Source organism: Dendrobates tinctorius, unplaced genomic scaffold (assembly GCF_039654945.1).
Source record: "Dendrobates tinctorius isolate UK_male_01 unplaced genomic scaffold, ASM3965494v1 ptg000057l, whole genome shotgun sequence".
NCBI classification, from domain to species: domain Eukaryota; kingdom Metazoa; phylum Chordata; class Amphibia; order Anura; family Dendrobatidae; genus Dendrobates; species Dendrobates tinctorius.
Window position 1 is genome coordinate 383,858 of NW_027361725.1, and position 16,143 is coordinate 400,000.

General features: G+C 46.0%; 1 protein-coding gene across 3 annotated transcripts in view; it reads left to right on the forward strand.

Moving 5' to 3' along the window:
* Window positions 1-16,143, forward strand: part of TMEM62 (transmembrane protein 62) — a 69,034-nt gene that overhangs the window by 5,695 nt on the left and 47,196 nt on the right. For all 3 annotated transcript variants that reach the window (XM_073577636.1, XM_073577635.1, XM_073577637.1), the window contains one exon: window positions 7,189-7,326. In XM_073577636.1, the coding sequence (XP_073433737.1) occupies window positions 7,189-7,326 (138 nt within the window). The remainder of the gene's footprint in view (window positions 1-7,188; window positions 7,327-16,143) is intronic.

Below are 16,143 nucleotides of genomic sequence, written 5' to 3' on the forward strand. Positions count from 1 at the left end.
TTCCCTTCGAAGATTCTTCCAGTCTCAAAGAACCCATGGACAAAAAGGCCGACGTGCTCTTAAAAAGAGCTTGGGAGGCCTCAGCGGCGGTGATGAAAGCAAACATAGCCGCCACATCAGTCGCCAGATCCATGCATCTATGGATCGACCATTTAGAGCAGCAGTTAAAAGAGAAAACCCCCTAGGGGTGATATCCTAGAGAGCATTCCCCTGTTAAAGATCGTGACTGGGTTTCTGGCGGATGCTTCTGCCGATTCCGTACGGTTTGCGGCCAGGAATAACTCCTTATCCAATGCGGCTCGCCGAGCCATATGGATAAAAATCTGGTCGGGGGACTACCAGTCAAAAAATAAATTATGTTCCATACCCTTCTCAGGCGGGAAGGTATTTGGGCCGGCCTTAGATAAGATTCTAGAGAGTGCCTCGGACGGCAAAACAGGGTTTCCGGGGGGAAAAACCAAAAAGGAAGTTTCCCTTTCAAAGATCCCGTCCTTACCAGAGGCAGGAATATAGAGGGAAAGGGAAATCATCTCGTTTGGGAGTACACGAAGGGGGGACAAAGTTCCAGAAGCAGGAGACAATGACGCCATACCCGTAGGGGGGCGCCTCAGACACTTTGCAACTCATCTCCCAAAACCCATGGGTCCTCAATACGATCTCCCAGAGCTATACCCTCGAGTTTACAAACCCCCCCCCCAGCACAATTCATGGTTACAAAACCCTGTTCCAGAGCCCTAATAGATCCTATATGGGCAGACATAAGAGACCTGTTAAGAACAGAAGTAGTGGTTCCGGTTCCAGAAGTAGAGAGAGGTCAGGGCCACTATTCAACTCTCTTCACAATAAAAAAAACCGTCTGGGGAAAGCCGAACCATTATAAATTTAGAACCATTAAATCAATGGGTTCGGTACAAGAGATTCCGAATGGAGTCCCTGAAAACCACCATCCCGCTAATAGACCAGAACGCTGCGATGTGCACTATAGATCTAAAGAGCGCGTATTATCACGTTCCCATCCATCCTCCGTCTCAGAGGTTCCTACGCTTCGCACTAAAAAAAGGAAGCAGGTACTACCACTTTCAGTTTCAGGCTCTTCCGTTCGGCTTGGCATCAGCACCTCGAGTTTTTACGAAACTGGTCTCCGAAGTCGTAGCACATTTAAGACAAGAGGTCATAATCATTGTGCCATACTTAGACGACTTCTTGGTAATATCCCGTTCAGCGTCGGATTTAAAAGAACAACTCATGCTCGAGAGCCTAGGTTGGATCCTGAACAAAGAAAAATCGGACCTGCAGCCCAGTACCCAGAAGAAATTCATGGGAGTCATGTTGGACTCCAAAAGAAGGGTCTCATTCTTGCCGGAAGGGAAGAAGAAACCCATCATGGACAAAGTTCGTCAGCTCGGTCGAGACCAGATTTCAATAAGAACCGCGATGAAGATCCTGGGCACCCTAACAGCATGCATACCCTGCGTTATGTGGAGCCAGGCTCACACAAGAATCCTGCAAAGGGAGATCCTGACAAGATGGAACAGACGGCAGTCCTCGCTGGACAAGAAGATTCGACCATCTCCAGCTTTGAGATTGTCATGATCTCAGTGCGGGTTTGACTCGCACACGTGGGGTTAATGTTTGGAACCAGTGCTGATGACTGGCATTTCTGGGGTTAAAGGTTGAGATCCCGATGCAGGCTTACCTGCACACCTGGGGCTATGATTGTGGCCTCTCCCTGGTTCTGGGGGAGGCTTCTTATAGCCTCAGGACGCTCCCATCCCTGTCAGTTGTACTCTTGCCCTTGGCATTGTGTGGTGACCCCTGAGTGTGTTAGTGCTGTGTTCTGGTTGCTTGATTCTCTGTGTATGACTCGGTCTGTTCCCTGGATATCGCTTTGGATTCTGCCTGGTACCTCCTATGTCTGTTTGGTTTTGATTTCTGCTTGGCCCTGATTATCCGCTCTGTCTCCTCCCTGGTACTGTACTGATATCTTGTGTATGACCTTTTGCTTTGTCTGACCTCCCGTCTGTTTATCCCTCCTGTACCTCGCTGGTCTGTACCGTGCATGACTTCTGCTTTGCCATAATCTGAGTTCTCTGGCTTCTCTGACACTATTAGTTGAAGCACGCTTTGTCACCTCTGCTGCCCTGCTCCCCAGGTAACTCTTAGCACTGCTTCTGTACTCAGGACACGTGCACTGGCTCTATGAGCAAGTGTAGTGCGGTGTCTCTGACAGAGATCATCTCTGAAATGGTGGATCAACCACAGAAATATCAGCCAAGGGGTTCCTTGGATCCTGTCTCCATGTGTGACCATCACCACGGATGCCAGCAGAGAAGGATGGGGAGCCCACTTAGTCGGAAGATACTTACAAGGAACATGGCCCAAAAACATCAGCTTACAGTCCTCAAACTGCCGAGAACTGCGAGCGGTTTGGGAAACGCTGAAGAGAAGCAATTCGAGCCTACAGAACCAACATATAAAGATCATGTCGGACAACGTGACCACAGTAGCCTTCCTACGCCACCAGGGGGGCCCAAGGTACGGGAAGCTTCAGGATCTAGCAGCTCGGATTCTCACCTGGGCGGAGAACAACTCTCGTTCCCTGTCAGCAGTACACCTAGAAGGCTCCCAAAACAGTATAGCCGACTATCTGAGCAGACAGGAAGTCCGAGCCACCGAGTGGGAACTAAAAGAAGAGATCTTCAAGGATTTGTGCCATCGCAGGGGGACACCCCAACTGGACCTCTTCGCTACAAGGAAAAACACCTAGCTAAAGAGATTCTACTCCCTCAATCCAGCGGACCATCCAGAAGAAGTCGATGCCCTGAACCAGAGTTGGAGAGGGGGACTGCTATACGGGTTTCCCCCTATCGCCATAATACCGAGGGTTCTCAGAAAGATCCAGGAGGAGGGAGCTTGGGTGATGGTAATCGTACCCTTTTGACCCAGGTGGAGTTGGTTTCCCCTCCTCAAGAAGATGGCTCAGAAGGGGCCACTCCATCTACCAACGACGTCGGACCTACTTTCCCAGGGCCCAGTTCTACACCCAAACCCAGGAAACCTACAACTAGCAGCATGGATCCTGAGAGGGACATCCTAAAGTCCAGAGGCCTCTCTGACCAAGTGATCTCCACATTGCTGGCCAGCCATAAACCTGTTACGAGGGCGATATATTGTAAGATCTGGAAGAGGTTCTGCTCAGAAAGTGGTAGTACCCCCTTAGACCTGTCTCGGCCAAATATCCCTCAGATCCTGGACTTCCTACAGGCAGGATTTGATAAGGGCCTGACCCCGAGCACACTGAAAGTCCAGATAGCGGCTTTAGGCACTTTCTTCAATTTCTCCCTATCCTCCCATCCATGGATAGCACGATTTACAAAAGCCACCCAGAGATTAAGGCCCACATTAAGGAAAACTGTCCCCCCGTGGGACCTAAATCTGGTACTCAACACTCTTTATAGGCCCCCTTATGAGCCAATATCCGAGATAGACATCTCAAAGCTCACACAAAAAAACGTATTTTTGGTAGCTATCACCTCAGCCAAACGATTAGGCGAGATCCAAGCCCTCTCAGTCCAGAATCCCTGCAGTCAGATCTTCGAGGACCGCATAATACTCAAACTAGACCCAGGGTTCCTCCCTAAGGTAGTGTCTCCTCAGAATCTAAACCAGGAGATAATCCTACCCTCATTCTGTCCAGCTCCAAAGAATGATAAAGAAAAACTGTTTCACTCACTGGATGTTAGACGTGCGGTCACCTGCTACATAGAAGTCACCCGAGATTGGCGACAGGACACAAAACTATTTATCCAGTACGGCGTTAAAAATAAGGGTAGAAGCGCAGCCACACATACCCTGGCAAGGTGGATAACATCAATTATCACCTCAACGTACGAGGCCGAGGGGTTACCTATACCTGAAGGGCTTAGAGCCCATTCCACCAGGGCGATAGCGACATCATGGGCAGAAAGGGCGGGAGCCTCAGTGGAGCAAATATGCAGGGCCGCCACCTGGTCTACACCAAACCCTTTCTGTAGACACTATAAGTTGGATACTCTAACAGCTAGCCAGTCGACCTTCGTTCATAGAGTGCTACAAGCAGTAGTCCCACCCTAAGCGAATTCCTACTTTGGTATTCCCCATGGTGCTGTCAGGATAGGACGTCCTGGAAACCGGAGATTAGACCTAACGGTAATGTTATTTCCAGGGGTCCAACCTGACAGCACTGGTAGTTCCCTCCCTATGATTTGTATTGGTGTCATTATGCTTGTACTAAATCTCAATAAATTTTAATTGCATCCATACTGGTGTGGTACTTGGGAAAAATCACTGGAGTGTGGGTGTGGGAGGGGACCTTTAACCTCTTGTGCATTTCCTGTCCCTGTAAGGATGAAAGGACAACCCCCATGGTGCTGTCAGGATGGACTCCTGGAAATAACATTACCGGTAGGTCTAATTTCCGTTTTTTCAGTTCTCTACGCTGGGCACTTACTTTGGGGTTTCCATCTAAATCTCTAAGTGACGTGATTCAGATGAAATCCCCGAGGTATCCATTCACTATAATGAGGCAGCAGACTTACTCTGTACTCCATCTGGCCTTTGTACAGCGGTGTTCTTTTCAGAATTGAACAAAACTGTGTCCGGCAGCACCTTTATGCAATCGTAAAAAGATGGACACTGCCAGATTACAGGTCAGATGGCATCCACAGTGCCTCCATCTGCCTCATTATAGGGAATTTTCTGGCAGAGGTTCCATCTGAATCGTGTTTTTCAGAGATTTACACGGAAACCCCAGTGTAAACGCTCAATGCAGAGCACAGGATAAATGTGAGCTGAGCCTTACTGCATTCTTTGAGAGGCAGAATGAAAAAATGAACAGTAGGGAAAGAATTGGTTTGATTTTTTTTACGCAGTTCATCGTGCAGTATAAGTGAGTAAGCGACTTTATTCTTCGGATCGGTGCAATTCCAGCGATACCAGATTTATATTGGGTTTTATGTTTGGCAGCTGTCACACACTAAAAGACACTTTTTATTGTAAAAATTAGTTTTTGCATCACCACATATTGAGAGCTATAACTTTTCCATATTTTGGCCCACAGAGTCATGTGAGGACTTGTTTTTTATGTCACGAGCTGACGATTTATTGGTACCATTTTCAGGCATATGACATTTTTTGATTGCTTTCTATTCTGATTTTTGTGAGGCAGAATGAAGAAAAAATAGCAATATGGCAATTTTTTTTAAATAATTTTCTTTGTGGGGGGGGTATTTAAGCCGTTCCGTGTGTGGTAAAATTGATAAGGCAGTTTTATTCTTCGGTTCAGTATATTTACAGCGATACCTCATTTATATCTTTTTTTATGTTTTGTCGCTTTTACACATAAAGGTAAGCTATTTTATAGAAAAAATAATTAGTTTTGCCTCACTTTATTCTGAGTGCTATAATTTTTTTTTCTGCTGAATGGAGCTCTATGGCGTCTTGTTTTTTTCAGCGGTACCATGTTTTTTTATATCCATCTTTTTGATTTCGTGTTAGTCCACTTTTTGTTCGGCGGTATGATAAAGCATTCTTTTTGCCTTGTGTTATTTATTTTTACATGGTGTTCACTAAAGGCGTTAACTAGTGGGACAGTTTTATAGGTTGCGTTGTTGCGATACCAAATATGTGTACTTTTTTTTGTCATTCAAATATTTCTTTATGGATACAGTATCTGTTGATTATTTTTTTTTATTTTTTTTTTTTAAATACTTTTACAATTATTTTCAAAATGTTCATGTACTTTTTTGCTTTGTCCCATTATGGGACTATCATTTTTTTTCAGGCTGATCACTTCTACAGCACAGAGATGTAGCCACATCCCTGTGCTGTACAAACTGTCAGCGCTGCACTGACGGAAAGTTGCTGATCATGCACTGCGCAAGATCAGCAAGTTTCCTACCTCTGGTGACCCGGATGTCACCATAGCAACGATTGGGACCCCGCATCACTCCGCAAGGTCTCCGATCCAAAGGCTGTCAGCCCTCTGCTGGCTCTCGGAATGCTGCGATCGTGTTCGATCGCAGCTTTTCGGGTGTTAAAGTGCCGAGAATAGTGCGTGACCACTCCTGGCACTTAGTACTGAGTGTCAGCTGTCAGAATCAGCTGACATCTGGCAGCGATCACCCGCACACCACCCGTGTGTGCGTGGGCGATCGAGCGGGCGTAATAATCCGTCCCTGGTCAAATAGGCCCAGGGCACATGGACGGATTATTACGTCTGATGTCCCAAAGGGGATGACATTTTGACTAATAAAGTTTTTCTGGGATTTTACAACGTTTGTATCGCTGGAATAGCACTCCTCCTTTTAAAATAAGAATGGAGCATGTTACCTGCTGACAACAAATATACAACTAGAGCAAGCATGGTTCTGTATGAAGAAGACGTGGCTGCGGAGTAGGTGCCATCAGTAACAGTCGCTGTTATGGGGGCACTGGGGCCTCTCAGATAAGATTCCATACTGAGAACATATGTCTGCTTTTTTTGTGCACGCTCACTTGCTCATTATTTTTTATCTTGTGTTTAGTTAATGAAAAGATATTAAAATAAATGTAAAAAAATGCATCTCGTATCCCTGCTTTGAGCCCATTGTTCTGTATTTTCAAGTTTTAAGAAGAAATTTTTTTTAGACCAATATTAAGTAACATTTTATGTACTTGGTAAAAAAATAAAATTCAGATACAGATGTATATAACAGATTATACTGATGTGTAGACCATCTAAAAGTTGGGAAATGTGCAAAAGTACAAAGATTTTCCTGTTTTGAAAAACTCCTTGTTGCATTTTTTTTAAAGCGCTTTTCTCGCATTTCCTTGGTCTGATTCTTCACCATTGACCCGATGTCTATTATTATCTGCAGCACTGAAGTCGTGCTTGCCGTGCTGCAGTCAATCGGTGACCTAAGCAGCTCTGACCAAGTGGATAACAGAGCTGCTGAGCTCACTGATTGGCTGCAGCGCTATCAGTGCTGCAAACAATAGAAGAGAAGGAAGACTCCTTGCTGGACCCAGGGAGGGTGAGCAAAGCGCAAACAGCCCCCGCTCTTATAAATGTCTTGAGAGCATGTCCTGCTGCGAGTCCTCAGCGATCAGATTGCCCTACTGAAGTTGATCAGTTTTCCTGGAGAGTCACACTTTATCATGTAATTTCAGGAGATCTTACAGATGGCAAAACGAAGGACAAGTTGGGTTCGGACCAATATGAAGAAGAGTGGCAGACGTATCGGTCTGTGCTAACCAAGTCACAAATACTGGAAAAAACAAAATGGATAGACATCCGTGGAAACCATGGTAGGAGAATCAGGACTACTGCCTATTTATTATTAAAGGTTTTGGCCATTTTTATAGTACATTTTCCTAAAATAAAAAATTTACTTTGTGTCACATGAAACTTTAAAGGTCCGTGCACATGCGGCACATTTATGGGAAAATCTGCAATTTTGCTATTGGATTCCACCTGCTGCAAATATAAAAATCTGAATTGAATATCAGTTTATGTCCAGATAATATGCACAATGAGTAAATTAGGATTCCACTTCAGTATAACACTAGCCAAAACAGGTCATTGCTTCAGCCAATCATCGAGGAGGCATTTCTGTTTATTTTCCAGTGTATCGAGGAGGGGGGATTAGGTAATGGTCTATATTACCTCATCCCCACCCCCTGCATACACTAGAAAAAAAGCACCTGAATGGGACCTGCAGAAAATTTACTCAGAGTGAATATTATTTCTTTCATTTTATTTTTTTTTTTAGCATACTCAAACTATAAACTATTGTTTAATCTTTTTAATCCCTGAATTTTTCGAAATGCAGCACCAAGTTTATATTCCACCAAAATACTACTTGTAAAAATAGTACTGAAATCTACAATTGACGTATGGACAGTCTGGCCCTAAAGTTAATAGTCTGTGATAAAGAATTGATTAAGTACTATGTAGTTTTAGAATATTTGATCTTGGAGTAATACGTTGTAATGTGCCCTTTTTAAAAAAAAAAAGATAATCCCATACTAACTGGCTATGTCCTTTCCTGTAAAGCACTAAATGAAAACTGCCGCCGCCTTTTATTCTAATTCTAGTTTTGCCTCTGAGGTACTTGAAAAATTTCAATAAAGTGGTATAAAACAATAAAATATGTTATTTGCTATGTATGCAGTTTCTAAATGTTCTGAGAAAGCAGCACAAATGATTACCATACATGTTTTCTGCAGGATATATGACCCAAAGCTTCTCTTTCGGCTATATGTAGCTCAATTTATACAAGTAATTTTTTCCTTGCTCCTGTCTCTGCTGACATCTAGTACTAGTCATCTCTCTTGATGGAAATTACTTGGCATTTCACAACATAATGTATAGAAAAGCATGTTCTTGCTACTTCTCATTTTAACACTTCAACTAATCTAATATGCAGCAAAACCAAAGAAATTACCCAGAGCATAAGTTGGTATACAGTGGAAATGTGTAATCTAAAATTTTGGGCACCACCCCTGGTCTAAATTAGTGTTATTGGGAACAGATAAGCAAATTGAAGTGATCTCTAAAAGCCTAATGTTAGAGATGACACATTTCCCTTGTTTTTTAGTGTGTGTATATATATATATACACACACAGTGCGGAAAGTATTCAGGCGCCTTTAAATTTTTCACACATACATATACTGTAGGGATTCGCTCTGGTAGGCAATGGCAGGGCAGCAGTAACGAGGCAACACATAGGCATAAAGTCCAGTTTCAGTGGTTTTAATGTCACTTAGTAACTAGCTGGTTAACAGAACATAAGGAAAAAACCATACACATACTCCAGCTTGGAGAACCACTGGTCCCAGACTCACCCCTTGCACAGGACGGGCTTAACTAAGCGGCTGCCAGGTCCTGCGGCATCCACCAGGTGCCATTCCCGGGGTTCTTCCGAGTCTTGCTGCTATAGTCCTGCAGCATGGGGATCCTGTATACAAGTTTCAGGCTGAGTCAGCCAAGTTCCTGTAGCTTCCAGAAACACACTCTCCTTGTGGCAATTACCAACCTCCATTACATAGGGCCCAACCCCTCCCACCAGTGAGATAGACATCACATGGGCTGATCACGTGACCCTGACATCATCGCAGGTCCTGTCTTTAGGGAAAAACCCGGCCAAACATTAATTTGCTGGGAGAATCATATCTCCCATCCAGTAAAACACCCTTTACTGGGCCACATACCTCCCCCCTATGTTCAACCCTAAGGGGGTGGACACATGACATACAGTGAACTCTGGACAGGGCATCTGCATTCCCCTGTAGTCTGCCTGCGCGATGTTCCACTGAAAACTTAAAATTTTGCAGGGACAGGAACCACCTGGTGACTCGGGCATTCCACTCCTTAGCTTGACTCATCCACATAAGAGGGGAATGATCTGTCACCAACCGAAATGTTCTCCCCAGCAAATAGTAGCACAATGACTCCAGTGCCCACTTGATGGCCAGGCACTCTCTCTCCACAATACTGTATCGGGTTTCAGCTGGGGTAAGCTTCCGGCTTAGGAAACTAACGGGATGCTCTTCCCCTTTAACTTCCTGAGACAGCACGGCATCGAGCCCTATCTCAGAGGCATCAGTCTGCACAACAAACTCTTTTTTTTTAAATTTGGATTGATCAGGATTGGAGTACCACACAGTGCCCATTTTAACGTTGTAAAGGCCTCCTTTAACTGATCATTCCAGTCGACCATCACAGATTTTTCTCCTTTTAAGCAATCTGTTAAAGGCGCGGACAGGGTTGCAAAGTTGGAATGAACCGCCTATAATATCCCACCAAACCTAAAAAGGCTTTTACCTGTTTTGCTGTGAGGGGCCGGGGCCAGTTCTGGATTGCCTCTACTTTGTTTACTTGGGGCTTGAGAACTCCTCTCCCAATGACATAACCCAAGTACCGGGCTTCTTCCAACCCTATGGAACACTTCTTTGGGTTGGCAGTTAGACTCTCTGCGACAAGCAGGGCTATCACTGCCTGTACTTTTGCTAAGTGGCTTTCACAGTCGGTGCTGTACACAATGATATCGTCTAGATAGGCTGAGGCATAGCGGCGATGGGGACGGAGCACAATATCCATTAACCGCTGGAACGTTGCTGGAGCGCCATGCAACCCAAAGGGTAACACCTTATACTGGAACAGCCCCTCAGGTGTTACAAAAGCCATTTCTTCCTTCGCCGCCTCTGTTAGGGGTACCTGCCAATAACCTTTTGTGAGGTCCAGAGTTGAAAAATACCGTGCTTGCCCAAAGCGCTCTATCAACTCGTCAACCCGGGGCATGGGGTAGGCGTCAAACTTTTAAATGTCATTGAGTTTTCTAAAATCATTACAGAATCTTAAGCGACCCATCAGGCTTGGGTATTAGGACTATCGGGCTGGCCCACTCACTTTGAGACTCTTCGATGACCCCTAACTGTAGCATAGCTTTTACCTCTTCCGAGATGGCTTGTCGCAGGGCCTAAGCACCCGATAAGGCTTTAGTTGGACCTTGGCCTGTGGCTCTGTGACAATGTCATGTTGGATTAGGGAGATGCGTCCAGGGAGCTCCGAAAAAACATCTGTATTTCGGCTAATGAACTTCCGGACCTCCTGAACCTGTCTAGGAGACAAAGTATCTGCAATTTTGACCGCGGATTGGGCTTCTCCTGCCTCGCCCCGAGGTAACGGAGCCTTTTCCATCTGAAACGCTGGCAGCACTATCCCCACCAAGGTGCTCTCTATCTTTCCAGGGTTTAAGCAAATTAATATGGTAAACCTGTTCTGGCTTTCTCCGTCCTGGCTGGTGTACCTTGTAGTTTACTTGCCCCACCTTCTCCATGATCTCGTAGGGTCCCTGCCACTTTGCGAGAAATTTGATATCTACGGTAGGCACAAGCACCAACACCCGATCCTGAGGGCTGAAGGTTCTTACCTGGGCCTCCCGGTTATAGACCCAACTCTGTGACCGTTGTGCTGCCTCCATATGTTCCCGGACCAAGGGTAGGACTGTCTCCATTCTCTCTTGCATTTTTGCAACATGTTCTACCACACTTTTGTGGGGGGGTAGGTTGGTTCTCCTAGGCCTCTTTGGCTATATCGAGTAAGCCCCGTGGATGTCTGCCGTACAACAGTTCAAAGGGCGAGAACCCCGTAGATGCCTGAGGCACCTCCCGTACTGCAAACAACAAATATGGCAATAAGAGATCCCAGTACTTCGCATCTTTGGAAACTGCCTTTTTTAACATGCTCTTCAGCGTCTTATTGAACCTTTCTACCAGACCATCTGTTTGGGGATGATAGACCGATGTGCGCAACTGTTTAACATTTAACATCCAGCAGAGTTCCTTCATAATTTTTAACATAAAGGGGGTTCCCTGGTCTGTTAAAATCTCTTGCGGAATTCCCACCCGTGAAAACATACCCATGAGTTCCTTTGCTATAAGCTTAGCTGATGTGTGGTGCAGAGGAATGGCCTCAGGATATCGGGTAGCATAATCTAGAACTACAAGAATGTGTTGGTGTCCCCTTGCCGAGTTATTAAGAGGCCCCACCAGGTCCATAGCCACTCTCTCAAAGGGCACCTCTATAATTGGCAAAGGCACCAAAGGGCTCCGAAAGTGAGGCTGGGGACTGGTTACCTGGCACACTGGACAGGAGCTACAGTACTGTTTAACTTCTTCATGGACCCCTGGCCAGTAAAATCGCTGCAGAATTCGGTCGAGGGTTTTCTTTTGGCCCAAATGTCCCCCAAGTACATGCGCATGCGCTCAATCCATTACCAGCCTCCGATACATCTGAGGTACCAGTAATTGTTCTACCATTTCCTCCCGTATTTTTCTCCACCTCGGTACAACAAATCCTGGTTCAGCTCAAAGCGTGGCAACACCGTATCTGCCCCAGGTTGTTGGGGTTCCCCATTGACAAACAGTACATTTTCTCTGGCCCGGGCTGAAGTAAGGTCTCGGTGTTGCGCTGTACCAAAATTGTCACCTGATACATTCAAGACTGACAACTCAGGTCCCAGCGGCAAGTCTTCCACCTCTCCAGCCAATACTTCCCTGGGAGAATTCTCCCCCTCCTCCACCGAAGGGAAGGTTATTCCTACAGCCAGCACTTCTTCCTCCGGGACACCAGGTTCATGCCCCACTTCTGGAGAATGTAACCTGGTTGCCTCTGGTGCCAGCAGTTGCTCAGTGGGTGGGACAACAGACGGCCACAGCACAGAAAACAATGGAAAGTCTTGTACAATTATCCCTTCATAATTTAAATTAGTCACAACCCCCACCTCGTGGCACCGCCTCCCCGCTGGGTTGCTGATTACCACTAGTGCGGTGGGATAGTCTTTTAAGTCTCCATGTATACACAACACCCCAATTTTCCGACCCGTATACTCGCTGGTGTGTATCCAGCTGGCTCGTACCAGGGTTACAAGACTCCCTGAGTCCAATAGGGCCACAGCCGGGGTACTCTCCACTTCAACCCGACATAAATGTTCCATATTGGGACCTTTCGGGGTACCCATTGCACACATCGGTTCGGCATAGTGGGACTGGTGGTACCCAAAATTTGTGTCCATGGGCTCAGTCAGGAGGGGGCAATCAGCTCTCCTGTGACGTGGTTCCTGGCACTGCCAGCAGATTATGGGGCTCCTTACTTCCCCAGATAAGTCCTGAGCGGCCTTCCTGAGCTCCGCTCGCTGAACCAGGGGTGGGCACTTAGGGAACCTTCCTGTTACCTTAGGGGGGGTCCCTCCCTGTAGCTCTTTGGTAGCCCCATACCTTTCTATGAGGTCTATCATCTGCATGGCATGGCATTAGTAGGGGATGCCTGTCCGACCCATGTCTGGAGGGAGTGGGGCAAAGCCCTCCAAAATTATCAGTCACTATGCAGTCCAGCATGGCCGTGAGGGACAACACCTCAGGCTGCAACCACTTTTGTAACAGGTGCAACAGGTCGTAATACTGGGACCGGGGCCGGCTTGGAGGGGGTAAACTCCCACTGGTGTACCCGCTGGGCCTGCACTAACACATTTGCCCCAAGACGTGCCAGTATCTCACCCTTGACAACCGTGTAGTCCACCCTTTGCTCTGTGGGTAGGTCCTGATACGCTTTCAAAGGTCCTGGGGTCAGAAACGGAGCGAGGATATCCGCCCAATGGTCCCGTGGTAGCTTCTCTCTCTCAGCGACTCCTTCGAACATCTCCAGGTACACCTCCACATCGTCCGATTTCTCCATCTTGGGAATCGCTATACGAACCGCTTTCCGGGCCTTATGGATTCCCCGGTCAGCTCCTTTTGTATGCGCTGTCGTGATATGCTGTATTAACAGCTGATTGGTTTGCTGCTGCATAGCCTGCTGCTGCATAGCCTGCTGTCGCATGGCCTCCTGTTGCTGCTGCCGCATGGCCTCCTATTGCTGTGTAGCCTGCTGCTGCATAGCCTGCTGCTGCTGTCGCATGGCCTCTATGAGAGTTTTTACCGTGGCCTTCATTTCTGGAAAGTTCCCCTCCTGGGTCTCTGCCACTCGTTTCACCCAGGACATAGGCTGGGTTGCAAATCAAAAAAATAAGAAAAACAGCCTGGCCTCACTGCTTCTGCCCACATTCTCCACCAGTTGGGATTCGGTCCGGTAGGCAATGGCAGGGCGGCAGTAACGAGGCAACACACAGGCATAAAGTCCAGTTTCAGTGGTTTTAATGTCACTTAGTAACCAGCCGGTTAACAGAACATAAGGAAAAAACCATACACATACTCCAGCTTGGAGAACCACTGGTCCCAGACTCACCCCTTGCACAGGACGGGCTTAACTAAGCGGCTGCCAGGTCCTGCGGCATCCGCCAGGTGCCATTCCCAGGGTTCTTCGGAGTCTTGCTGCTATAGTCCTGCAGCATGGGGATCCTGTATACAAGTTTCAGGCTGAGTCAGCCAAATTCCTGTAGCTTCCAGAAACACTCTCCTTGTGGCAATTACCAACCTCCATTACATAGGGCCCGACCCCTCCCACCAGTGAGATAGACATCACATGGGCTGATCACGTGACCCTGACATCATCGCAGGTCCTGTCTTTAGGGAAAAACCCGGCCAAACAATCTGCTGGGAGAAACATATCTCCCATCCAGTAAAACACCCTTTACTGTACCAATATATATATATATATATATATATATACATACATATACAGTGGGGCAAAAAAGTATTTAGTCAGTCAGCAATAGTGCAAGTTCCACCACTTAAAAAGATGAGAGGCGTCTGTAATTTACATCATAGGTAGACCTCAACTATGGGAGACAAACTGAGAAAAAAAAATCCAGAAAATCACATTGTCTGTTTTTTTTTTTTTCATTTTATTTGCATATTATGGTGGAAAATAAGTATTTGGTCAGAAACAAAATTTCATCTCAATACTTTGTGATATATCCTTTGTTGGCAATGACAGAGGTCAAACGTTTTCTGTAAGTCTTCACAAGGTTGCCACACACTGTTGTTGGTATGTTGGCCCATTCCTCCATGCAGATCTCCTCTAGAGCAGTGATGTTTTTGGCTTTTCGCTTGGCAACACGGACTTTCAACTCCCTCCAAAGGTTTTCTATAGGGTTGAGATCTGGAGACTGGCTAGGCCACTCCAGGACCTTGAAATGCTTCTTACGAAGCCACTCCTTCGTTGCCCTGGCGGTGTGCTTTGGATCATTGTCATGTTGAAAGACCCAGCCACGTTCCACGTTTCATATTCAATGCCCTTGCTGATGGAAGGAGGTGTGCACTCAAAATCTCACGATACATGGCCCCATTCATTCTTTCATGTACCCGGATCAGTCGTCCTGGCCCCTTTGCAGAGAAACAGCCCCAAAGCATGATGTTTCCACCACCATGCTTTACAGTAGGTATGGTGTTTGATGGATGCAACTCAGTATTCTTTTTCCTCCAAACACGACAAGTTGTGTTTCTACCAAACAGTTCCAGTTTGGTTTCATCAGACCATAGGACATTCTCCCAAAACTCCTCTGGATCATCCAAATGCTCTCTAGCAAACTTCAGACGGGCCCGAACATGTACAGGCTTAAGCAGTGGGACACGTCTGGCACTGCAGGATCTGAGTCCATGGTGGCGTAGTGTGTTACTTATGGTAGGCCTTGTTACATTGGTCCCAGCTCTCTGCAGTTCATTCACTAGGTCCCCCCGCGTGGTTCTGGGATTTTTGCTCACCGTTCTTGTGATCATTCTGACCCCACGGGGTGGGATTTTGCGTGGAGCACCAGATCGAGGGAGATTATCAGTGGTCTTGTATGTCTTCCATTTTCTAATTATTGCTCCCACAGTTGATTTCTTCACTCCAAGCTGGTTGGCTATTGCAGATTCAGTCTTCCCAGCCTGGTGCAGGGCTACAATTTTGTTTCTGGTGTCCTTTGACAGCTCTTTGGTCTTCACCATAGTGGAGTTTGGAGTCAGACTGTTTGAGGGTGTGCACAGGTGTCTTTTTATACTGATAACAAGTTTAAACAGGTGCCATTACTACAGGTAATGAGTGGAGGAAAGAGGAGACTCTTAACCCCTTCACCCCCGAGGGTGGTTTGCACGTTCATGACCGGGCCAATTTTTACAATTCTGACCACTGTACCTTTATGAGGTCATAACTCTGGAACGCTTCTATGGATCCCGGTGATTCTGACATTGTTTTCTCGTGACATATTGTACTTCATGTTAGTGGTAAAATTTCATTCAAATAACTTGCGTTTATTTGTGAAATAAATGGAAATTTGGCAAAAATTTTGAAAATTTCGCAATTTTCCAACTTTGAATTTTTATGCCCTTAAATCACAGAGATACGGCACACAAAAAACTTGATAACTAACATTTCCCACATGTTTACTTTACATCAGCACAATTTTGGAACCAAAACTTTTTTTTGTTAGGAAGTTAGAAGGGTTAAAAGTTGACCAGCGATTTCTCATTTTTACAACACCATTTTATTTTTAGGACCACATCACATTTGAAGCCACTTTGAGGGGTCTATATGATAGAAAATACCCAAAAGTGACACCATTCTAAAAACTGCACCCCTTAAGGTGCTCAAAACCACATTCAAGAAGTTTATTAACCCTTTAGGTGCGTCACAGGAATTTTT